Genomic DNA, 26,149 nt, shown 5'->3' on the forward strand with positions numbered 1-26,149 from the left:
TTCATATGAAAAATACTTTATTTTCAAATATTAATAATTCTGCTGTATGGAATTCTTGGGTTACATTTAATGGACTTGGAATACAAACGGCGGCAGCACTAACTTAATATCATGTGACCATGTAAGGCAAAGACCTTTCTGATTTCATGTTTCATTTCTTTTAAACAGAAGCTGAATATTCATGAATATACACAATTTTAGTAAGGAAGTAAAGAGAAAAGGTGGGTGAGGGTAGGAAGATTGACATCAGGACCTGCTACTCTTCTGGATCCTGCCACCTGAGGCAGGTGCCTCACCTTGCCTTATGGGTGGGCCTCCCTAGGGTGAGGTGTGCGTTCTGGTTAAAGTGGGGCTGCATATGGACTATGCCTTTAAAGGGCATTTGAAGCACACACACCCTTAAATTACAGTGCCTGATGTCTCACTTTATTGGACGTGACTCCCCTCTGCCCACTGTAGTTTAAGGGTTGCTAGGAATTGTAAATGAGAGATAAACTACAGTGCCCATAATTCTTTGGGGAGGGGAGGGAAGAAATCGGCTTTTAAGATATAGTGTGTTCACAGCCTGGGACTAAAGCAAGGAGGCCTACAAGCTGCCTTGGGGATTTGGGGCTTCAAGGAAGGTTGGGGGCTGCTGTCCAAACCTGGGCCACATGGGCTCCTCTGCTCACCTCTCAGGATGTCCCAGATGCTACACTGATTGTCTTTCTTCTCTCCTCTTCTGGTAGGTAAGGAGCAGGCTGCCACTGGGACAGTTGCTTGGCATCTAGGCATCCCTGGCTCTCTCCTCCTTCCACCTGCTCTTTGCCCGGGGTTCACTGGACCCACCCACCCCCAAACTTGTCTAAACTCGCAGGTCTCTGCCTCGTGCCAAAATGAGAATCCTAGGCAGGAACTTCTGGGTTCACCCAACCCTTCTCTCCCCTCTGTGCACATCCCGGTTCTTTATCCAGCAGCTCCCAGTGGAGACTTGCACTCTGTCCCCTTCCTCCAGGGTCTCTCACCCCTTCTCCTCCATGCCATCCATCTCCAAACAGGGAAGCATCATCTGAATGCTGGCATTGGATAAACTATAACTGCCCTGGGCTGGTTGGTGAGGCTGGCAGCCTCCCTGGGAGTAGCTGAGATACCGCTTCTCTTTTCCTTGGTCACCCTCCAGCTGGCTGGCTGAGATCTATAGTCCAGCCAGTAGCTGGCCCTGGGCAGCATTATTTCAGATGTATAGACGTATCAAAAATATAAGGGCAAGTCTTCTGTGCAGAACTATGTGTACTCTGCACTATATTTATTCAGACAATCCATATTCTGTACTAAGAAAACAAAATCCTGTGAGATGTGATAAATTATAAAATTTGAGCAAATTTTATGATTTATCTTATTTTGCATAATTTACTCTACAAGTTTTGCTATCTTTCATAATTTATGCTGCCCTTGCTAATTATGGGAAAGGAAATGACACTGAAACGTGACGTCCCTGATGACTGAAAATCTCATTCAGGCACTGCTTATACTTCTGAGCTTTCAGCAAATTTTTGCATCTTGCTTTACAAAATGAAAACTAAATTTCTCAGGAAGCTTATTTATGTGTACCTTCCTATACTCACTTGGAAGTGCAGCATAAAGTCATGCATTACCAGTTACATATCTAATAGGAATGTTCTAAAAGAGCAGATGAATAGAAGATTTACAATATTTCTTAAAGTGGGGAAAGAGATGGTGTTAAGAAAGATTGTGATTTCTAATGATGGCAGAATAATCCCAAAGGGCCTGCCTTCCCCTAGTCGCTGGTATGGTATGTATTTTTAATGTAAACCACTGTGAGCAACACCATATCATGTAAATTGTCATCTGAATTGTACATACAACAAGGACACATTGTGCCAACTTTTTTTTTAAAAAAAACTGCAACCAGACATCTAAATTATGCACCAAGAAAAGAGTAATCCTTTAACCAGTATAAATTATGCACAGTTGCTCTATTTGCACAATTTCGCTTTTCTGCATAATTTACCTGTATTTTTGCTATCTTGCATAATTTATTCTGGTTTTGCTATAATGGAGGTCAAGAACCTATGTAAGCCACGGAAGTACTGAAATCAACTACCAGCTTCTGACATATTGGTGGGCATTTGACCAGACACTTCTAAGTATCTCTTTGCAGCTGTGCTGCTTGTTTTATTTTCTGGTGAGATTCTCAAGAAGCTGAACTCTGCACTTCCACCGCACCATGTATACAGCCCTGGATTTAGGCTGCTATGTGGCATCCCGGATTTCACTGAACAAATAGTACTCGCCCAAACAGTAGCTACTCATCTAGGACTAAGTTCAAATTTCAACTAACTGGAAAACCTTTCATGGCAACGGCAAACCTTGCTCAATATACAGTACATCGCAGAGTTCAGTTTTCATCTTCTGTGCTCCCAGATGCCACCATCATCTGACAGACCATTGTGATTTCGACACATGCACTTGGCCAAAGAACACAAATGTTATTTACAGAGTGTATCCAGGCTACAGAGAGAACCCTCATACATCTAGAAAGAGCATACAAAAATATTATAAAGTACTGCAGAAAAGCAAGGGCTATGGATGTGAATGGGATTCATAAGGAACTCAACTGTTTTGATACAACAGCCAAAATCAGACTGTTTACTTTGTAATATACAATCTGAACTTGATTAAAAAAAAACATTTAAAAGTTATCACAACTGAATTTTACTTAAACCATACAAATGTAATTTTAAAAAGGAACCCTAGACAAATATAAAGCCATATAAAACCATTATTTGAACTCCTAATTTTTGCACATTCTACATTTTGGGCTTGCTGAGGTTCCTCAGCCCTTTAGGCACTGGTTCCATACAAAAGTCCATTTTGGTAGGCAAGATTGATTTTCACGATTCAAGCCACTCTCCTTGTAGCAAGTTTCATAGCCATTTTCAAATATAAACCTGCTTATCCAAACTAATCCGATCCTCCGCTTTGCTTTTCATTAGCCTCTTGAACAGTCCTTTCCCTCAGGCTCTTGGCAACGTTATTTCCTTGGCGGGAGCACATTCTGTTCGTAGTGACCAGGGTTGACAATATTGCCAGCAGGCTCATATCGGGCCACCACAAATGTGGAGCCGTCGCTGGCAGCCGCCTTTCCAACTCCCATCTTTTTGGTGTTCTTCCAAACCATGGCTGTAAAGTGTCCTTAAAGAAAAACCCCACACAGAATCTATTAGGCTCTGGGCAAGAGTCTCATGGAAGACTGGGCAAGAACAGTAGTTGGTTTCAGAAAAATTGCTCAAGGAAATTCAAGCATCCTAACTCAAGGACATTAACCTTTGTGCGCAATAAAAGTATTGCTTGCTCATAACTTTTTAAAAGAACAATTGTTTTGAGGATACATTTGAAAGTTTTAAGAAGCGCTCCAATTAGTTAACTTGTTTGTTTGACCTCAGTTTCAGGTTCCTTGGCGTGAAGCTCACTGGAGACTGTGGTGTTCTTGTGATATACGCTTTTATTTATAAACATACACAGGCTGAGCATTAAATGTAAGAGCATGAACACGCCAACCAATCTTGCCCCCCATTAGGCTTCATGGAGAACCCCCAAAGTCATAGCTTTGGTTTCAGAAAAGACAGCATGTCTGTCCTCTTGAGAATTCCCAGCGACCCATGCCAGATGAGACTAACCTTGACTAGTCACTGGCCTATTGCTCCCAAGGCATCCCTAGTTAGTTGTTTCTATGGCAACACATCCGTACTTAACAGGTTAACCCAATGCAGTTAGTAAAGCTTCTAACTGGTATCTCTGTCATTTCCTGAAAAACTAAACCACGTGTCTTTGGAATCAATGCTTTTTTCAAATTATGGAAGATTTAGAAATTACTAAGCCTGAGCTTCTTCACACTTGGTTACGCAGCGCCTGTTTCTTGCTGAATTTTGAACACCATGTCTCCACTTCCCCGCCCTCTATTCAGTCGAAAGGATATGTTTATATAAAACTTAATGTCTGAGATATTGTGAGAAACTAGAAGTGTCCTTTAGGTTATCTGCAGGGCCAGCCAAAAACATTCTGGTGAACCACTAAATGGCACCCCTGCACCAGGGAAGAATGGGTGAGTGAAGGGGGGAAATCAATTCAACCTCACCCAACACTTGAGGTGGGGGGAGAGGAAGAGAGAGGTCCACTCTCTGAATCTCATTGGGTGGATGGGGAGCCCACCATTTCCTTGCTAGGGGTGGGAGGAGACCAGCATTGCCTCCTATTCACTGAGAGGCCGTGGCAGAGGCGGCATGGGGGGGTGCCAAGGAGGGGGCAGCTGCGGCCTCCAAGGAGGGTCCCACAGCCATCATTGCCACCACCAAAGCAGCAGCGGGTGATGCATTCCTTAGCGACGGGATCTGCTGCCCCTGCGGATCCTGCTGCCTGAGGCAGTCCCTTTCCTTGCCTCAAAGGTGGGCCAGTCCTGGCTAACTGTCAGTAAGCAACGCCAAGCCCATACTCACCTGTCCCAGAGGAAAACCCCGGACTCTGAAAGTTGTAACTTTTTATTTCGTTGTACCATCTGTCAGCTACTTCGCTCCCTGCAAAATGAATGAAAAGATGCTGTTGAATTGCAACTGATGGGGTGCAAAAATGCTGCCACTCTGTTCTTTTTTCCATCCAAGACAAGGCAGCTCTGGGCTCTCAAAAAACATTCTAACCAAGCTGGAATTAAGTTAGTAAAAACCCCAAAGTTTTGGAAAAAAGAGTATCACACACCATTCTGACCAACAGCAATAAGTAGCTGAATTTAAAACATAAAGAGAAAGCAATTTTCTGACCACCTAAGTATGTCTTTTGCAGTTACCAAATGTCCTGATGCAGTTTTGAAAAATGTATCAAAATATGTAAAATGTGTATTTTGAGAGAAAATAAATTTAGAAATGTTTTGGTCGGTGAGTGTAAAATCACAGAGATAACTGACAAGCACTAAGCACATTTTCAATTTTATAAAATTCAAATGTTTTAATATTTAAAGCAGTTAAATAACTTTAAACATATTGGATTCAGTAGTTAGGTTCTGCCTCTTTTCTACTGATTTACACCCTACCTTACCCTTAGGCCATAACATTTCTGGGCTAGATCTAGACACATGAAAGAAGAAGTGTTTCAGTTAAACGCATTGTAAACTTTGTATGAGAAATCAGGTTGGCAAAAACGGAACTCTACAGCGCCACCTGGTGTCACAGTATTATAATGCATATACAAAGCATATAAAGCACTTTTTCTCTGCCAATGTGGCTGAGTACCTGGATATGGAGATGCAAGCTTTTTAGAGGAAAGGTGGGATACAAATGTAATAAATAACTGAAAAAAATATAAGCTGGCTCACATCCAACTTTATCAACACAATACCACACCAGCTCTCTGCCTGGGTTCAATGAGCCTTGAACAAGAGTACCAAAGGTGGCACTGGGATACCTACACAAAGCATACAACCGATTCCAAACATTGAAAATTAATAATGTTTATTGTAAACTTCTTGCTGCAATCCTATGCTCATCCCACTGAATCAAGAGGGATATTTCCCACTTGAACGTGCATAAATATGGCACTGTGCCACTATTGGACTGACAAATAAAAAAATGCTTTCAATTGTATTTTATCACATATGTGTTGCTTAGATTGCAGTCCTTACAGTTTTGGGAGGGAAATGTTTGAGCACTGCAATGTTAACAAGTCTTTCCTATGTACTTATCTTACCTGACTGATCATACGAAGCCCATGCAAGGTTTTCCCCACATTTCCCACTACTGGACTCAGGACTGTGTTTGAGGATTCTGGTGCTAGCAAGTGCTTCTGAATACCTAGATAAAAAAAGGAAAGATCTTTACATAAGTGTAAACAGACTGCATCATGCTGAAGCAAAATGGGTGCCAGGTTGCAAAGGTTGTTCTAAATCAGGGGTCTCCAAGCTTTCCTTGTCTCAGGCCGGGGTCTCCAGCAACGATTGCGCAGCGGGCCAGAGGGCAGGGGAGTGTGCACCCGTACACACACGCACATGCTATTTCCGGTGCTCCTCTGCATGGGAAGTGGGTCCCTGTGTTGCACTGCACAGCACCAGTAAGAGTGGGCGGAGGCAGTGGCTGCCGCTGCCGTGGCCAGATAAACAAGTCCCTTGGGCCTTATCTGGCCCCCGGGCCGTAGGTTGGTGACCCCTGTTCTAAATGAAGAGCATGCACAATGTTCTGTATAAGAGCAGCACAGTGCTCCAGAGCTACTCATACCATTGTGGGAGACTTTTCAGGAAGTTTTTTTTTTAATGTTTGATGCTTTGCTGTGCTTGGGGTATCTGTGCGCTGCTCTGGTTCACCAGAAGCGGCTTAGTCCTGCTGGCCACATGAGCCGGAAGCTGTATGCCGGCTCCCTCAGCCAGTAAAGCAAGATGAGCGCTGCAACCCCAGAGTCGTCCACGACTGGACTAATGGTCAGGGGTCTCTTTACCTTTTTAAGCCACCCAGAGTGGCTGAAGCAACCTAGTCAGATGGGCAGGATGTAAGTAATTTTTTTATCTTTATCATCATCATCATCATAGCCATCATCAAATATGGCCTCTGCCCAAGCTCCTCCCTTGGGTCCTCCTAGACCAGGCTTCCTCAACCTCGGCCTCCAGATGTTTTGAGACTACAATTCCCTTCATCCCTGACCACTGGTCCTGCTAGCTAGGGATCATGGGAGTTGTAGGCCAAGAACATCTGGAGGGCCAAGGTTGAGGAAGCCTGTCCTGGATAATTCCTTCCTTTGGGCTTAGAAATGGGGTGGGGGGCTGGCAGGCTCCTATTTCCTCCTCCTGTCTCAGCAGTGGAGCCAAGGACCCCCCCCCCAATGCTAATACTAATAATGCCAACACCAATGCTAACCCTAACCCTATGGATGTGAAGGGTGAGCCAGCTGAATTGCATTCTGCCACTGTAATGAGAAATCGGGGGGTGAAGTAGGTTCCAGAGTTTATAGACAGAAAATGGTCCCACAGATTGATCTGTGCAAAAGAGGTAAATTTGAGGGTGGGCCATGCCATATTCGTAGTAGAAAGGGTAAGAGATTGTTATTCGAAATGAGTCAACATTTGATGAGGGACTCTGGTATGTTGACGGTGCTGTGTGCTTCTCTCCATGCTGAGGTGATTCTCCCATAAAATTTTCTGTGCTTCCGTTGTTGCTGAGTAGGTTTTGGCCGACCAGACTGAAGGCAGACATGGCTGCGCAGTAAACTTCAAACGGGATTGTTCACTTAAGATCCACACACGTCAGAAACAAGCAAGCAGGAAGAGAAACGAGAACGGAAAGCTCAGGAAGGCCACTTAGCTTTTCGTTCCTATAGACATTAACTCTCTAGTGGTTTCTTCCTCTCAGGACAGTATTAATTAATTACGCACCATTGCCTTTTTGAACACTCCTTCTCAACAGACACATTAATTAACCCACAAAGCTGATTTTTCTTAATAGCTTGTGACAACGCTCCCCTGATAAAGGTTTTGCAGAGCATCTGCTGTGGTATCTTCTGTAGGACAGTATAGTAGGCCTAGTTCCTCTGAATCTCTTTTTTAAAAGTTGTATTTTGCATCAGTGTTTACCTCACATCCCTTTTCCGGCTGTCACACTGAACAACATTCCGACAGTTGCACGCCTGATTCCATGTAGTTCTCCCCATACTTCTGTGAACAGCCTTTCGCAATTAATCAGACCTTATGCCATTAATTTTACCCTATTGCACTTTACTTTCAACTCCCACTTACATCCTATTGGGTTTTCTGCCTGAAGGCTGGGAGTGGGTATCTAGATTTGCTTATCATGCATGGATTTTGTAGGACAAGTGACCAGAAGGATTGTCTTTGTTTTGCCCGTCCGATCTCAACATCTGCATGGGATTGCCTTTGATCCTCTTCTGATACTGCTTTTTGCAAAGTCATTTGCTGTATTCAACCAATGAGTCTTGCTAGCTTGACTAAGCTTTCCCCTTCCCTCAAAGACTCCTAAAGCAGCTCACGGGATTGAGAGAATCCCCAGAAAAGCATTTAGGAGAGGTTGTTCGGTCCAGAAAGCACAAATACTTGTTCTAATATAATGGTCACCTTAGGATGATGCCAAATCCCACCCATCTTACTGACGGTCACTTTGTGTGTGAATTCAGGATTGTGGGCCCAGACACAGTGAGGCCGTGGGCAGCTGGGGACTAATCAAGGAAGATGAAATAATAACAAGACAATTAAGTAAAGCTAAAGGGACCCCTGACCATTAGGTCCAGTCATGGCCGACTCTGAGGTTGCGGCGCTCATCTCGCTTTATTGGCCAAGGGAGCCGGCGTACATCTTCTGGGTCATGTGGCCAGCATGACTAAGCCACTTCTTGCGAACCAGAGCAGCGCACGGAAACGCCGTTTACCTTCCCGCCGGAGCGGTACCTATTTATCTACTTGCACTTTGACGTGCTTTCGAACTGCTAGGTTGGCAGGAGCAGGGACCGAGCAGCAGAAGCTCACCCCATCGGGGGGTTCGAACCGCCGACCTTCTGATCAGCAAGTCCTAGGCTCTGTGGTTTAACCCACAGTGCCACCCGCGTCCCTATCAAGACAATTGCTTTGGGATAAAAGAAGGGTTAATTTCAGGTTAAGGATCACTCCGGGATGTACCTCAAAATGGGGTGACCTCTAAGATCACCATTTCAGTGGGTATCCTGGCCCATCAGCCTCCACCTGGGTGTCAGGATGGAAGCACCTCCCCCAGACACCTTTAAGGGAGCACCCCAATCCCTTGGAGTGGGGGGTGAAAGTCCCAATTGCCTCCCCATCTGCACTGACTAGGAATTCAACCCAATGCCTTATCTGCCACCTCAGTTGACCCCACCCTCAGCCAGCTCACCCCCAAGCTACTTACATCTGCAACCACTCTCAAAGGTCTTTGTAAACATCCAGCAGCCACATCTTGGTGCCCATTGGCAACAGATGTGCCCCATCAGGTCTGGACAGGCCTCTGTTATGAACTACAATGCCAGGGTGCTGAATCACCCACCCCACCCCCAATCTGCCCTATCACTGCTGCAGCACCAACAGTTCAGACCAAAATATAGATATTAAGGAGGTGTTTCAAGAGCAGACTCTCCAGATTGGTAGGCTGGTGAGGCTGATGATGCCTTTTCTGTTTCTCAGATTATTCTTGCCTAGCTAATGACAAGGGCATCTGGCAGGGCCTTCACCACAATCAGCGATGTAAGCCAGGGCATAAGGATGTCTCCCATCTCATCCTCCTCTGGCCCCTTTTCTACACTGGTCTGTCTTAGAAACCTGCACCTGAACCCTTAAGGAAGACTGGGACAGGCACATATCACCCAGCACAAGACCCGTGGTAACCAGTGAAGCAAGAAGCTGGCTGTGCATTCACTGACCCACAGCTCCCCAAAGAAAGCTTTGTACTTTGACCAGTCCATGGAGCCCAACACAGTCTATATGTCCCTTAGGACAGCGTATACAATTGGTTTTTTAGTGTCCTGGGCTGGGGGGGGGGTAGCTTCTGCACCAGCCTTCCAGCAGCTTCCATACATGGAAGTAGTCACAGAGGTTCTGGAAGCTGCAGGAGTTTGCAGAATGATGTGAACACAGCTACATGCAAAGCCGTGGTATTTTGCAGCTAATCCCCGTTCCTTAAGGGATATGATCGTCTGCCTGAGGAGGAGGAAAGTGTGAGGCAGCCCTGCCGTGCGACCTAAAGAATTCCAAAGATTACCAAACCCTATAATACGCTTGGAATGTTGATAGCGCAACAGAATGCAATGCTCCCGGCTTCACAGTGTGTCTCCAAGCACCCACAGGTCCCCATGAAGGAGTTCTGGCAGTGGCCAAGCTATGGGTGTCAACACCATGAAGTGATCCTCCTCAAACCAGCCAGTTAATATCTTTTCCTCAACAGGAACATGATAGCAACTGTTTAGTTTTTAGAGACAGGGTGAGCATCAGAATGCTTGAAAGATTATATAAATTTAATACATCCAGAAAACTAGCACATGAGGGATAAAGCGAGGCAAGGCCCCTTGTCTCAGACATGCTAGGCGCTACTGTGGTCTTTTTTCTGGGTGGTCTTTTTGTAGAGAGAAGCATCCCATTCTATGAGACCTACCAACTGTGTGAAGTGGTCCAAGAAACAGTGGTGTGAATCACTGGCAATACCGAAGAACATTAGAGCTAAGCTACATGCACCATGAGTTTGACCAAACTGCGGGAGGAAGTGGAAGACAGGAGTGCCTGGCGTGCTCTGGTCCAGGGGGTCACAAAGAGTCAGACATGAATAAATAACAACATGCACCATGTAATTTTAACAACATTTAGGTTTTCTTCTTCCTTTCAACCAATGCTTATAGAAATTACTAGAGATTTTGCTGTGTGCCAGCTTGCTCCTCCAAAATATGGTACCACTGGAGAAGACAATTATGCTGATCCTGGCAGTGGGGAAAAATGTCTTTTTTATTGTTCAAGGAAATAAATCCATGAGGATTTGAGTACCAACAAACCAAGAATTAAATCAAAAGTACTGCAATACCGATAAACTCTTCAATTAACAAAATAAAGAAGTAGTTGTACTCACTGCTGTGCTTCCCTGTTTAACTTCTTGCAGAGTTTTAGTGAGGGAACTCCATGCTTCTTCCTGTAGTCATTGTGGGCTTTTAAGACCTCTTCCGCAAATTGCTTGGAAGCTAAAACGGTATAAAGCATTAGAAATTCAAAACAATTCCAATCTGTGCTTCAGGCCCTAAACAAGGGTCAAAATCTTACATTGTTCTTACATTTCAAAGCCTACAAAATAAGAAGAAAATCAGTTTAACCAACTCATCAGATGGATTGTTTTAAAATAGCTGCACCTGAAATCACTTAGTTGCACAAGCACTGGCGAGGGGGGATGCATTGATATATATGGCATTGCAGAGAAAGACAAGAAGAAAGAAACTATAATATGCATGTAATCTGTGGCATTCAAAGTTTTTGACCTGGTATCAGAGTTTCTGTCTTATAACCATAACCTCCTTAGCTCATCTTCAACAACCAACGCAAAAAAGTAGCAAAGCCAATTTGTTAGCATAAAATATTATTTTTTTCATATCTAAGATTTAGATAATTTATTACGGTCAAAGTCCAGCTTGCATAACACAACAGAAACAGCGTTCATAAAGATAAAATATACAATCAGAGCAGATTGCAGCAATACCTCATGAGCTAAAATTGAGATATATACATACACCCGTACAACTGAGATTTGGGCTACCATAAAAATTGACCCTGAGGCACCCCAAAGGGCGTCTTCAGCATTTCCCTGGTAAGCTATTTTATTCTAGAGGATGATCTGCACCTACAGATCTAAAATTAACAATATACAGTAAGAATGTAGGGTGCACATCTATCTTTCTTCACACTCATCTTTTACTTTTGTATGCCACATTTCCAGCAAGCAAACTGAGCACAAAACAGCCCACAATAGCAAAGAATAAACACATAAAAGCGTCACCTCCCTGTCCCAGTGCTTCTTCCTTTGATACATTGGCTATTCTGAGCAGTTTTGCATGAAACCTCAGCTAATCTCCAAGCAGCAGGAAAGTTTGGAACTATTCCACTTAGTAGTGCAACGACTTTCTCTGGAATGTGCATCACTCATTCATGCTGGGAAGATGCCAAGTGACGTCTCTGCCAAACGATTGTATTCCAATGTGTTCCACTTTGTACTCTCGTCTTTTTCAATAAAGTTTGTGGTGATTTTTCCTACTTTCAGTGCAACTGCTGCACCAGCCTGGTGGGTGTAGACTTGCAAAGTACTATTAATGCCCCTAGCAATAGAAGTCTTCAGTAAGATAGTTGGTGATGTTCTGCCTGCCTGTCCCTACAGCATGTGGCCCCTTCCCCCATTTGTTTCCACAGCAACTCTTTTAAATTTTCAATTTGTTTTGTACTAAAGTGCATGTGTACTAATAAAATTATCATTTTAAAAATGAAGAAGCAAATGCGGCAATTGCTAGAATCATAGGAGCCAACTCCGAGGGGCCGTAGGGCCATAAATATTTGAGAGGCCTGGGTCCCCACAAAGTTGATGGGCACTCGCATTCAAACAGTGTGTGTGCACTGCGCCATGTGATTGATTATGCAGGGTGGGCCTTATCTGGGCCCCCACAGTATTTTATTCAAGTTGGCACACCTGGCTATGATTGTAAAAAGCAAATCAGTAAATGAAGTACCAACTTAAATAACGCCAGTGTCCGGAAGAAGCATGAATCACTTCACACCATGTGATTGGAGGCTGCATTCCTAAGTGTGCATTCTAGGGGGTAAATCGGAAGGTTAATTCTGACTTAAACATAGCTAGGATTGCAGCCTTAGAGCAAGAGCGTAGGTCAGTAATGCACAATCCACTTTTGTTTCTGCTGTGGGAACAAGAACTGAGGGGTTCCCTATAGGGAATATAGTACTATATTACACGCTATGTAGAACCACAGTTTTAATGCCTCTTCTAGCAGATAACAGTGGTAAAGAATCCTTGTGTAGAAATGACCCATATTTATGTTTAAAAAGAAAGAACAGGGCACAAGCTTGGGTCAAATTAGCACAGGCACTTCCAATATTTAACAGATGAGGACGGATAGCAGGTCCTCCAAAGTCTCCAAAGCTTTGCCTTTTAGCTGGTGATGCCAGACCTGGGACCTTCCACGCGTAAATTACTATTGAGCTATGACTCTCCCAATCATTGCTGAGGTAACTATTAATTTGGTAATCTTAAAATGCCCTGCAATACAGAATGCCGGATTTAGATACCACATTTAGTATTAAGATTTAGGACATATTTTTTGCATAATGTAATGTACATTGTGCGCCTCTCATTAAACTTTCCATAACCGATAATTAATATGCAGATCTGCCAAACAGCTACTCAATGAAGATGTACAGGGACATAAAATTCTATGTTTACAGAGTTATAAAAATATGCAATTCTAATATTGCTTTCTCTCTCTCTTTCTCTCCCCCCCACACAAAGACATGGAGCCTCCTAGCATACGGTAACAACTGAAATAAAGCCAAAATCATCCAGTCAGCAGTCAAGGAATGTTATTTCTTAAAGATGCATCTGTGCTAGTGCTGAGAAACAAGAACAATAAATGACGAATTTGCTTCCCCTTTCTGTCCTCTGGAGCCTGAAAGATACAGAGCTTGCTTTGTCAGTTTGGTAATCTCAGCACGATGGGCTCATGGAAAAGAAGGGAGCAGCTGGACTTTCCAACAAACTTGGAAGCAGAAGCTGCTTTAAAAAAAACAAGCTTTATAGAACAAGATTAAGTGAATTTGAGTTATATTCCCTGATCTAATCCATGATCTGTCAGTATAGACATAACTCCTAAGCATGTGATCCCAACACACATTTAAGTGGAGATAACGTACTCCTGAAGAACTTTCAATTAATTGCAAGCCCAAAGTATTCCCCTAAAGTTTATAAAGTGTTCTGAGCACTTTGCAATGCTGTATAAATACAAGATGCATACTGTCTTGAAATCCTTTGGGAAGAAGGAAGAGCTATAAAGTTAATACATAAATGCCCACACATCTACCCCAATTAATTCTGGAAAGAAGTCTATTTACTAGTATAGCTCACGTGTCTTTTAGCAGTGCTTGGGCAAGTTCTCTCAGAACAGGGAGGGAGTTCCAGCTATTTTGGGACAGGCAAGAGATACTAACAGGAATGTCCTAGTTCTGAAATATTGCTTAGACACAGAGGTTGATCAGGAAGGTTTATTCTAGGTGAGAGTTTGGGATTTAGAATCATAGAATCATAGTTGGAAGGTACCCTGAAATGCAGGAATCTCAACTAAAGTATCCAAGGCAGATGTCCCTCCAACCTCTGCTTAAAAACCTCAAAGGAAGGAGAGACCACAGCCTCCCAAAGGAGACCATTCCACTGTCAAACAGCTCTTACTGTCAGAAATCTCTTCCTGATGTTTAGTCTGAATCTTGTAACTTGAAGCCATTGGTTTGGGTCCTGCCATCCAGAGCAGGAGAAAACAAGTTTGCTCCATCTTCCATTCCTTCAGATATTTGAAGACGACTCTCATATCTCCTCTCAGTCTCCTCTTTGGAAGCCAATGTGGGTTTCTTGCGGGTGTGGGTGCTGCACTACTGGGGATTTCAGGACATGTAGAATGCTTGGAGGCAGACGCAGGCATGCCTGGCACATCCTGATTCTTATAATCCATTATCTGCTGATAAACTGCTGCAGTTGAAAAGCCCAAGGCATTTGTTGTGTGATTCAGGCTTTGAAAGCTGCCTGGTTCATGTAGTCTCACTGCCTGCCTGCTTTGGTTTAGATCCTGCATATTTCAGGTGGGGCCCTGGACTTTAGCAATGCTAGTTTGATGGTTATGAGATGGCACTGCTGGTTAGTGGCTAGAAGACCACTGGTACAGCTGGGTATGGTTAAGGCTGCCTCTCTCTAGGGGTGCCAAATTGAATAAAATATTGGAGGGGGGGCAAGACAGGTAAGCCCCGCCCACATCACCAATCACAAGATGCAGCACCCAACTACCATTTGAATGGCAATGCCCATCAACTTGGGGTCCCCGGCTCCCTCAAATATATTACTGTGGGGGTGAAGGTACCTCCACTCCTAGAGGTTGGCTCCTATGTTCTCTCCTTTGGCAGGGCTTTGCTCCTGCATTGCGTCATCAGAGTACAAGTCCCCTGCAGGTCCATGCTGTCATTAAAAGAAGGAAATTCCAGCCAAGTAATTTGGAACAAAACAGAAGTCAGTAGACTTAGATCCTTTATTGTTGCGCAACAGGTTCAAACAGCAGTAAGTGAACCCAGAGAATGGGGCGACATTGACTTTTAAAACTTTCCCACCATATCCCAGAATACAGTTCGCACAGCATCACTGCTACATCACTAACATGTCACAAAAGGGGAGGGTTACACAAGATTAGCATAGGCAGTTATGTCAGGGCAACACCTAAGTATAAGCTTAGCATAGGCAAACATGTCTTAAGTACCAACCACCCAAAAGTACAATAGAACTTCATTGGCATGTCTGGAGCCTGAGACAGGTCTGGGGATGAGATTTGGCTTCCCTTGGAGAACAAGGAGCCCAGCAATTGTCACCTCTGGGCATTTCCTGGGGTGGGAGGTGTGTATACATGTCTCCAAACATTTAACAACTTTAAAGATGTGTGGGGCCCCCCACTTGCTGTAATTTCTGTAACAATCGTTTTGTGGCAGCTGCCGTCTTGCACTGCATCATGACTGCTGATCTGCTCTTGTTAAATTCATAAATGTGGCCCTAGTTCACCAACTTCTGTGTTTCCTACAATCTCCTGGTTTGGTTGCAATTTAAGCTATCCATTTTCAAGCCCACTCTTAGCAGGCAGGAGAACATACAACTTCTGGAAAACAGCACAGCTTCCCTTCCTTTTAACTGTGATTCATATATACAGAAATCTATTACACAGCCTGCAATGAGTCATTATCTTGGGGGTTTTTCCACTCAAGTCTTCAAAAAATGCTAATGACTAAGGTTCCTGAAAGCTGCTTGTTTATATATCTGCAAAGCTAACAAATCTGTAAAAAGGATGTATAGAGTGGTGGGAAGACCTTCAGAAGTCATGGAGATAGGGATCTTCCAACCCTGAGAGTGGGGAGGGTGTTGGGCTCCGCAAGCTAATATTTTACTAGAAGCCAAACATTGCTTCAGTCACTAGCATGGACTAGAACTACTCCAGAGCAGACTCAATATTGCATAAAGGTAAAGGTAAAGGGACCCCTGACCATTAGGTCCAGTCGTGGATGACTCTGGGGTTGCGGCGCTCATCTCGCTTTATTGGCCGAGGGAGCCAGCGTACAGCTTCCGGGTCATGTGGCCAGCATGACCAAGCCGCTTCTGGCGAACCAGAGCAGCGCACGGAAACGCCATTTACCTTCCCGCCAGACCTATTTATCTACTTGCACTTTGACGTGCTTTTAAACTGCTAGGTGGGAAGGAGCTAGGACCGAAAAAGAGGAGTTCACCCCGTCACGGAGAATCGAACCGCCGACCTTCCGATTGGCAAGCCCAAGAGGCTCTGTGGTTTAGACTGTTAACAAGGGGGGTGGGTTCTCCTGCAACAAGACCACAGCACCACCCGCGTCCCTTTAATATTGCATACCCTCCAACATTTTGTAAGAAAAATTCAGGGCACCTCTCAGCCACCCCATCTATGTCACTTGCCCCCTCCCTGCTGCTGACCCCTTCCTCGCCCACCTAATCACCCCCTCCTTGCCTCCCCTCTCTTACCATTGCTGTCTTCAGCCTTCTGCTCAGCAGCCTCAAGCCTCCTCAGGGAGGTTGCCCTAGGCCCTGTGATGCTGGCAGACGCTGTGATGCCTAGAGTGGCCTCCGAGAAAATCAGGGCATCCCAGATTGGGATCAGAAGCCGGGGCAGCCTCCATAAATTCAGAATGTCCCGATTAAATCGGGATACTTGAGGGATCTGATATTCCCCTAATGGAGATGAGAAGATTGGGAGCATGATGCGGCAGTCACACAACCCCCCTCCCCTTCATTATTTATCGTATTTTTCGCCCTATAGGATGCACTTTTTCCCCTCCAAAAATGAAGGGGAAATCTGCGTGCGTCCTATGGGGCGAATGCAGGCTTTCGCTGAAGCTTGGAGAGCGAGAGGGGTTGGTGCGCACCGACCCCTCTTGCTCTCCAGGCTTCAGGAAGCTATCAGCAAGCCTGGGTAGCCCGCAAGAGTTCCCGCAGGGCTCCCTAGGCTGCGGATAGCAGCCTGCTGCCCAGAGCGCGGGGCGCGCTGAAGCCACAGCTGGGGGGGGAAATAAAATTTATTTTCTTTATTCTCCCCCACAAAAAACTAGGTGCGTCCTATGGGCCGGTGCGTCCTATAGGGCGAAAAATACGGTACTTTAACCATGGGATAGGATTGCTAAATGCACCAGCACAAGTCATGATCTGCAGCAGCTAGAATTCAAACCACCATTTGAAACAAATGAGTTTGCATATTCTGGTTAACAGGGAAACTGAATAGCATGCTTAGCACCAATGCAAGAACAGCTAAAAATCCCACAGATTAAATAAAATGTTTCATGTTTTGGATATATGGTGGACTCGGATTTTTGTTTTTGCAAGATTAAAAAGAAGATTCATTATAACAAATTGTTTTGGTCAGTAGGATATAACAGTATGTCCTTTTCTATTAGACACACAGTGTCTCAATCCTTAGTTAGACATATCCCAGGATTTCAAAACTTGCCTCAAAGGATATCATAGCTCATTTAACACAAAGAATGTACATTAGTACATTCTCTTAGTACAGTCTCTTTGTAAACTGCTTTGGAGGTTTGAGCTGCATATACATTTTATAAAATAAATACATGACAGAATTAGACTGCTAATCCTTTGGGTGTGGAAAGTGTTCTTGCAGTGCAGAACTGTAATAGCGAAAAACAATGTACAGTACCAGTCCCATAAAGGTTTTTACAGCAATAATGTAATACTGTATATGTAAGTAATATTGTGTCCTTGTTCACGAATGAGTGGAGTCCTGAGATTACAGATTAGTGAGCACAGAAGTAAGATTGTAACAAAACCATTTGTGGCTCCATTAACATTTCACTTCCTGGAAGGTAAGAATACACCTGAGGATTTAAGGTTCATTGCTGTTGAACAGATTCACCTATACAGGGGTAAATCCCCACCTCCTACTTCAAGCTATTAAATGTCCACCTTGCAAACAGTCATTCCTTATCGGCGGAATGAAAAAAATTGATTTGCCAGCATATTTATAAGGATGTTTTCAATATTGTAGCAGCCTGTTTACCATTCTAAACAGGAAATGCTTTCAGGAAATGCTCTCTTGTTGCTCAAGGGCTGTTATAGCTCAGTGGTCTTAGGACACTGATATGTTTGTTTCTTATGGTTTTCTTCTATTGTGTGCATGGTATATTGCTAAAATGATAACCTGACAGATGCATACTTAGATATTCTAGTCCCTGAAATCTGGGTGGCCTAAACTGCATATGCAGATTGTTTCCTAATTATACAAATCAGGTGGTGGGTTAAAAAAGGTTGAAGCAACTCCCTCTCCTCCTGACCTCCCACTGCAAACCACCCCTTTCCAAGTTTCTTTTATAGCAGGAGTGGAGAACAACATGGATTTTCCAGATGTTCCTGGACCCAGCCATCAGGCCAAGCCAGCGTGGGCAACAGAAAGGGAGCTGGAGTTGATGAGAGTCCAGCAATATCTGGCTCCCAGAGAGGTTTCCTCCTCTGTTGTAGAGGAATGAGCAAGATGGCTGGGTTTTCTTAGATATTTTTGCATGTATTGACTGTCTGAACCCTCAAGGGGTACTTATCAGATATTAAGAGAATTTTGCATATTGGAAGAAGTCTAAAATTATTTCCTGAGGGAGATGAGAGGGCAGGGAATATAGGATGTTCCTTTGCTGTTATTATGCCTTATTGTTTTTAGCTTTCTAAAATTGTATAAAATTCAATAAAATAATAAAATCTCTTCCTGATAATAAACTCCATTGAACAAAACAGGACTTACTTGTGTGGAGAAATATGCTGTTTGTCTAACAAGGTACTGTAACCCTCAGTCATCAAAAGCCTATTTGATTCTGTGTTTTACTAATGACCCATTACCACCAGGCTGCCACCTCAAAGGGGGATTAGTCCAGAGTGCATTAGCTTTTAATACTGTATACCACAGGAAGCACCAGTTTGCCTTAATTAGCTCTTAACACATGCTAATTTCAGAGGATTTAGAAACTGTCTAATACAAATGCACACATGGATCTGTCATCCAATTTTAACACACAAGCTCTGCTCTATATCATATTTCAGGCAGGCTTCCAGATCCTCCACTCCAACGCTTAAGCACCAATTTCACGTTTGCCCATTTCAAATATTTAATACTTAAATCAAATTTTTAGTTCAAACTACTGTCAAAGGTGGCTTGCAAGTTTTATTAAACCTCTTCTAAATCAAGAGAAAAATAACAGAAATTTTTAACAGAAGCATCACACCATAACACAGACCAGAGGTGTCAATAAGCTATGTTTTACTCAGAGTAGACCTATTGAAAATAATGGGCATAATGTAGGTCCATAATGATCATTTGTTTCAATACTACCCATAATTTCCAAATTAAAACTATTGAGGGGCTTGTGCCTGGCTCAGAAAAACAAAAGACTCTCTGCACCTGATGAGCACCACCCAGGGAAAAAGCATTCTATAACAGAGAATACCCTTTTCTGATTAAATGTTTTGATTGCACCTTTAAAAAAAACAAATCCGCTTTTTCTCATTGCAAAACTGTTCAATGGAACAGCGACAATAAGATTGTGACATCAAAGCCACCCATGTATTCAACACTCTGCACATCAACTTCACAAAGAACATTGGCACTTGGTTTTTAGGTACATCTGTGTGCACCCTGAAATTATCAGGCTTGGAAAAACTCATAGCATTAAACACAGAAATCTGTTGGCTGGATGCTGCAGTTAAAAGCAGGCTGCATGACTTCTAGCCTTGCCTACATCTGGGTAAAACCAGATGGACTTCTCTGATAGTGCAGTTTAAATACACCCACACCCAGGCCTTGTACACAATCAGAAGTTACAACATGCAGCTAGTGATTACCACCCCTGTTGCTATTTATGGCACAACGAAAACACACACACCCTTTCTCCACAAGTAAAAACAATGGGAGAAAGAGGTATTGTCAGGAGGACTCAGAGGAGCACCGGTCTTGGTGATTTGGTCGCCTGAATGATGGCATTCAGGGATTCAGTGTGTTTGACTCCTATCAAACTTTGTGGCGAATGGCCAAGGGACCCTCCTTGCATCGGCTGAGAAAGTCAAGCTGTGTTCCTTCAGCCACTGTCCTGGGCTCCAGTCCAAAGTGTTACTGCTAACAGGTAGACAGATGTCACCTCTGGCACAGAAGACCAAGGAAAGCTATCTGCTTAAAACAGACATGCGGAAGCCTCCTGAGGCAGTTCCACTGTGGCTCCAATTGTTTGTGACTACTGAGCCTTGCTGGCTGGGACTGATGGTAGTGGTGAGTCCAACATCTGGAGGGCCACAGGTTTCATACTCCTGGTGTACACACACACACACACACACACACACACAGTGTATATCCTTCTCCATTCTGGACTTTCCCACCGACTTGCAGAGCTGCAAGGCTGCTGTGTTGTGAACATAGCTGCCTGCCAAAGGGGCCTAGTTCTTTGGTGCTGCCAGACATAACAGTTGCAGAGTTTTGCATTTAAAAGCTGTAAGGCTAGTAGACATGTAAAAGATACAGCTTTTGCCATCACAGCATCTGTTGGCTGAAGAAAAGCAGCAGCTGTTACATTCCTGCTTGTTTTACAGCTTTTGAAGTTGTCAGGAATGAGAAGGGCCCCCGTGGGACTTGCATCCCCGTCTCCTCCCTCCGCCTTGCACAGACCCCCGTGCTTCTGATGCCGAATGATGCTGCTGCTCCAGAAAACAACGTTCCTTGCTCCAGAGCAGCTTCTAGAACAGCAGTCTGATTCCAGAGCCTCCTTCCTTGCAGAAACTTGAGTGCATCGGTTCCAAATGGGAACCCTAGAACACAGAAGCGCCACAGCTGGTTGGGATGCCAAAATCCTCTTGCATGAGCAGCAGGAGAGGAAAGTTGCTCCCTCTCGCCTTAGGCAGTGCAGCTGTGCAGGCCAAGGGCCAACATATATGGGGAGCTATTTTGAATTCTTGCCAAATAGGTTTGCGCTGCTCGCGGCTTCCTTCCTGCCCGCTCTTAATCACATCCTCCGAGGAAACGCAAAGCGCGGCTTGAAAGCTAACGGACTCTCCCCACGGCCATTGCTGCAAGCGACAACTGCCGAACAGTTTCTAGCAAGCATATTGCACCGAAATCCACGTCACGGCAAACCCAATGCGCATCCTATGCAGCGAGTTCCGGGTTTCTTCTGCACACAGAAAAAACCCTTCCGGGCTACTGGATGAAGCTCGGCTAAAGAGCCATTAAGATCTATGCACATCGAAGCAAGGGGTAAGGTTTTAGAGGGGGGGGTGCGCGTTCATCGGCATGGAAAGCTGCGAGCTTCGTCCAGACTCGTCCACCCACCTGACTTGCCCATAGTCCCGTCCTGGATGCTGAGCTGCAGAATCGGCTCCTCTGGCTTTATCTGCCCGCCGCCTGCAGCTTCCTGGCGCTGCTCTGAGCTGCTGCGTGAAGCAAGAGGCTGCGAACAATCAGAGAGCAATTGCCCATTCACAGGGCTCAAGCTGCCGGGTGATGCCTTATAAGGAATAAGGCCATTTGTTCCTTTCTCGAGGAGATGCTTCTCTGTGGTCAGGGAGGGATTATTTATCTTCTAGAATACTCAGCAACGCAGGAAAACACTACTGGATATGATTTTGCATACCAGTTTAGGCAAGTAACAGAAAAGTTAGGCTCCACTCATTTTGGGTGGGTGGGGAGTGTGAAAAGTAATTGAAAACATTCTACATGCTTTGAATAGCAGCTGTTGAAGATTGCAGCAAGATGCACAGATTGTGGGGCCGCTATGTAATTTTAGACTTAATCCTTTTATGCCCCCACCCCAACTTTGGGTAGTGGTGTGTGGTGCTTCAGTTGCAAAGCACACAATAGTTGTTTATCTTCTCCCCATCCATGCTTTACAGCAGTTTCCAGATTCCCGATACGCTAGAGCAAAAGCAGACAAAAGGCAGTGTGACAACGCAGATTTAAAGAAGAAAATATTCTGAGCATGTGCAGCTTCGCATTTCAAATTCACTTAAATCATTGCAACCATCGTGACTATGGGAATGAAACTGACGCAAAATAAAACAATTGCCCTGATGCTAAATGCATTTACTTGGGAATAAGCAGCGTTTTACTGTAGAAAAGGGGAACACGTTTTAAAAGTGAAAGTAATAGAATAAGCATCCAGCCACCAACATTCAGTCTTGGTTAACCCTGGCATTCCCATGTACCAGCCTGGATTCTGACACAAGGCCTGATGCACCTGGAGAATGTCTGGAAACAAGTTATGAGGGACACTTAGAAGAACTGGGTGTGCACCACCAGGGGAAGATTAAGGAAAGACATGATAGCAGCCTTCACTGGAGGCAGTCATGCAGAAGATGGAGCAGACTTGCTTCTAGGTGGTTATCAATTGTAGAGTCACTACTCCTCATGGATGCATGGTTTTTGCAGTGGACAAATTGCATTCTTAGCATCAAAAGTGCCTGCCCACCCCCAGCCCCCTTCCTTTTCTGGAGAAAATCCACTATTGGGGAAAAAATGTTTTTCCTAGTTTAAGAACTGAGACAGATATAGTTTTGGAGGCTAGGCTATACTTAAAAAATGTCAACTGCCAAGGCAGAGGCTGAGCTATCCCAATCATTTTGACAAGTGGAGGTGACTGTCCACCTTTCCATCAGCTGGCGCCAATCACATGAGATCTGGTCAATCAACTTCAAAGGAAAGAATTGGGAGCACACTCCGGAGTCTTACTTTCAGGGGAGGAAGTGCCATAACTTGAATCCCATGATGAAGTATTTCCTGAAGAAGAGAGAAAGAAATGAAAATGCCCAAAACCAACCTCAAAACTGTGGGAGTTTTTGCAGCAAACCTAACAATGTATAGTTTAATGAATGAAGTGCATAGAGCTGAATTTGCTAGAAAAAGCTCAACTAAGTCATGCCTCGTGGGCCAAATTGGAGCTTGTGTCAGGCCTGAAGGCCAGAGATTCCCCAAGATCCCTGCTCTCGAGGCAGGACCCACACCAGTAGATGTGGTGAAAACATGGCTCTCTATCCTTTGCACCTGATAGGTGGAGACAGACAGCCCTTGGAAGCTTCATCCTGTTGTTGTTGTTGTTTAGTCATTTAGTCGTGTCCGACTCTTCGTGACCCCCTGGACCAGAGCACGCCAGGCACTCCTGTCTTCCACTGCCTCCCACAGTTTGGTCAAACTCATGCTGGTAGCTTCAAGAACACTGTCCCACCATCTCGTCCTCTGTCATCCCCTTCTCCTTGTGCCCTCCATCTTTCCCAACATCAGGGTCTTTTCCAGGGAGTCTTCTCGATTCATGAGGTGGCCAAAGTATTGGAGCCTCAGCTTCAGGATCTGTCCTTCCAGTGAGCACTCAGGGCTGACTTCCTTAAGAATGGATAGGTTTGATCTTCTTGCAGTCCATGGGACTCTCAAGAGTCTCCTCCAGCACCATAATTCAAAAGCATCAATTCTTCGGCGATCAGCCTTCTTTATGGTCCAGCTCTCACTTCCATACATCACTACTGGGAAAACCAGAGCTTTAACTATATGGACCTTTGTTGGCAAGGTGATGTCTCTGCTTTTTAAGGGTCATCCTGTTACCTAACCAATACCTGTTTGTAATGCAGTTTGGAGGGCATGAAGAAAGGAAGACCTGTGGTCTCACTCCCACAGTGCCCAACTGCCGTTTCCCAACTGTCACTGTTCCCAGCCTGGAATGTTCTGGCCCACACAGGTGACTTCAAGGACCGTGAACATCCTGCATGTCTGAGTCTCTCATCTCAGTGCCTCGCTTGCTTCACCTTGCCTGAGCTGCTTGTTTGGGTGGAGGGTTGCCTCCCATGTGTGAAAAGGAGAGAACGAAGGCCATGGTGGCAAGAAGAAGCCTTCCACGGCGTCGGCTTCGCCTGCTGAAGCTTGCTTTCGTGTTTCTGTTGTTGTTGCTCCCCCTCCTTTTCTCAGGGGCTGCCTGTAAGTGACAGAAGACCGGAGGAAGAGTGAGAGGGTTGAATCCCTTGCCATCCGCTGGGTATCCCTCACCTCGCTTCATGGGTAGACCAGCCCTGAATAAAGATCTACATCAGGATCTGCTTCCCCTGTGGATCCTGCTGCCTGAGCAGGTTGCCTCACTGCAACTAGGATTTGAAACCATGGTTTGAAGCTGGATCCAAATACTGGTGAACCATGCTTATGGTTGGTGCAGGAAGGATTGTGAAAACCGCATTAAATAAGGAAGAGCTTGGCTGGGGAGCAAAAGGGATTCAACAGCCTTAAGGAGAATGGCAATGGTGTTATGCTGGGAATAGGCATTTATAGTTGTTGCAAACTGCACACTTGCAAAACTCCATGTAGCCAGATAAGCATAAAATTAAATAGATGCAAATCACTAATTAATTTAATATAAATTGTTGAATATTCTCTAGGTTTTGTTTTGATGGGCTTTCCCCCCCTTCCTTTCTTTTTTTGTCGATGTTGCTCTAGCTGGAAATCCATGTTTTGTGAATAAAATGTGTCTGTTAAGAAAAAGGACGGTGCACTTGAAGAGGGAAACCAGAGATACACCAGCAGAGTCAGAGACTGAGTATGATAACACTTCATATGTCCCAGAAGACCTCTCAGCTTCAGATAACCAGATAACTGGAGCAGAAGAAAGAACTGGTAACTGAAATCGCTGCTTACACCTGTTGATTTCAGACAGTGGATTAAGCACTTTGAGCCTACTGCAATTTTGTTCTATTGCATGTCTCTCGTTACTTCCAACTCAATAGCTGTAACTGTAAAGATCACTGTTTAAAAACCCCAAGTTAGGAACTTTTTGGGTGTTCTAGAGTAGCTGTTTGTATCAGTGTATGTGGAACCAAGTAAAAGGATTAGGACAGGAGTCAGGGAGTGAAACTTAGTGGCACAGTTACCAGGAAGTGACTCAGTACAAACAGATAGAGCAGCCAGAAACATCATAACCAGACACTGGAGAGACCTGTCAGGAGTAAGCATGGACCAATGGTTCCAAATAGTATGGGAAACAGCCCTACTAGAAAAATTAACTAATAAACTGAAACTGACACGGGGACAAACAGAAGAAGACGCCTTCACCCCGGTATGGCTCCCCTTTATCACATACACAGCCCAACAGGACAATGACAATAATCCACCAACAGCATACAAATCAATATGGCTAAGCTGATCCAAAACACCCACCCACCTCACTCACACACGAAAACAAAGATCACCACAGCCAATCACAAGCAAACAATCACACCCTAGGCCAACCCCAACCTCTCTCACCACCAAAGGAACACAAGTGAACAACACAGGCAACGCTGACACCAAACTCTACATACATTAAACATAATAGAAACACCGCCACCCGACCCCACCCCCATCCATCTTCCCTCTCTCCACCCCCTTTCTTTTTTCTTTCTTTTTTCTTCTCCCCCTAATGCCTCAACAAATGAAACAGATTTGTAAAAATGCTACGTGGAAGAAGAAGAAAAAAAAAATACGAGGCACTACACTTCTGTAAAACAAGAAAATCCTTAATAAAAAATATTTAAAAAAAAAAAGAGCAGGAAGGAGATAGAGAGTTTCGAGTTGGATGCCAAAGCTTGTTTTAGTAAAGTTCTTTGTTTTAAGGTACTTCTGCTTGATCATTTGATTATATCTTATAGGTCATTATTAAGTTTGAACTGCATCTTACACTGTTTTTATTTTGGTTTTTGGCATTGCATTGCCTTTTATTTTCTTATGCGCTGCTTCCAGATTTTTGGCTGTTAAGTGGTTTACACATATTGTTAATAAATCATCTGCAGTCTAACAATAAGCACTCAGGATCTAAGGTAACTGAAATGACTGCACTTAATTTTCTGTGTAGGACTGCACTGCCAGTATTTTGCAGGAGGAATTCAATGACGTAGTAGAACTTCAGATTTGCACAGTTAAAGAGCATTAAATTCCTCTGTTGCACCTGCACAATAAACCCACTTCTTAAAAAATGGACAGTTTGCAATCTGGCAAGAGATGGGGGAAATGCATTGGAAAGTGAGGGATTAACAGGAAGACGTGTGAACATCTCACAGACAAATCAGGATGAATGCAAGACTAATCCTTGTTCTACCCAATAAATTGGAACAAAGACTGGACGTAGTCCAGACACTGTGTGAGCAAGGCAGGATGAATGCTGAATAAGCAGGTCATCTAGATGGCTCTGATGTATCCATGCTAATTGTGACTTTTACTTACTGGTTTTCAAACTGCAGGCCCAGTTGTTGTCACGTCATATAATTGTTGTGGTTTTAACACAACAGTTTAAAAAGCCTTTTTTTAAAATGCTC

The 26,149-nt window shown here is 44.2% G+C and overlaps 2 protein-coding genes across 10 annotated transcripts in view; one reads left to right on the top strand and one right to left on the bottom strand.

Moving 5' to 3' along the window:
- GLIPR2 (GLI pathogenesis related 2) lies at nucleotides 1-21,897 on the bottom strand. Its single transcript, XM_081884492.1, has 5 exons — nucleotides 21,162-21,897; nucleotides 10,607-10,715; nucleotides 5,737-5,840; nucleotides 4,497-4,574; nucleotides 1-3,195 (listed from the first exon to the last, which is right to left on the bottom strand). Exons 1-5 carry the CDS (start codon nucleotides 21,172-21,174, stop codon nucleotides 3,035-3,037), a joined length of 465 nt encoding a protein of 154 aa, XP_081740618.1. The 5' UTR covers nucleotides 21,175-21,897; the 3' UTR covers nucleotides 1-3,034.
- Nucleotides 19,757-26,149, top strand: part of LOC309354160 (zona pellucida-binding protein 2-like) — a 26,529-nt gene continuing 20,136 nt past the window's right edge. For 4 of the 9 annotated variants that reach the window (XR_014162175.1, XR_014162176.1, XM_081884121.1 and 1 more), the window contains exons 1-2: nucleotides 23,560-23,789; nucleotides 24,300-24,476. Coding sequence is in view for 7 of the 9 variants with exons in the window: in XM_081884121.1 (XP_081740247.1) it covers nucleotides 23,660-23,789; nucleotides 24,300-24,476 (307 nt within the window). In the remaining 2 variants the exon portion in view is untranslated. The other 5 variants (XM_081884125.1, XM_081884126.1, XM_081884123.1 and 2 more) reach the window with 5 other exon arrangements.

Source organism: Podarcis melisellensis (assembly GCF_964234715.1).
Source record: "Podarcis melisellensis genome assembly, chromosome: 13".
Lineage (NCBI taxonomy): Eukaryota > Metazoa > Chordata > Lepidosauria > Squamata > Lacertidae > Podarcis > Podarcis melisellensis.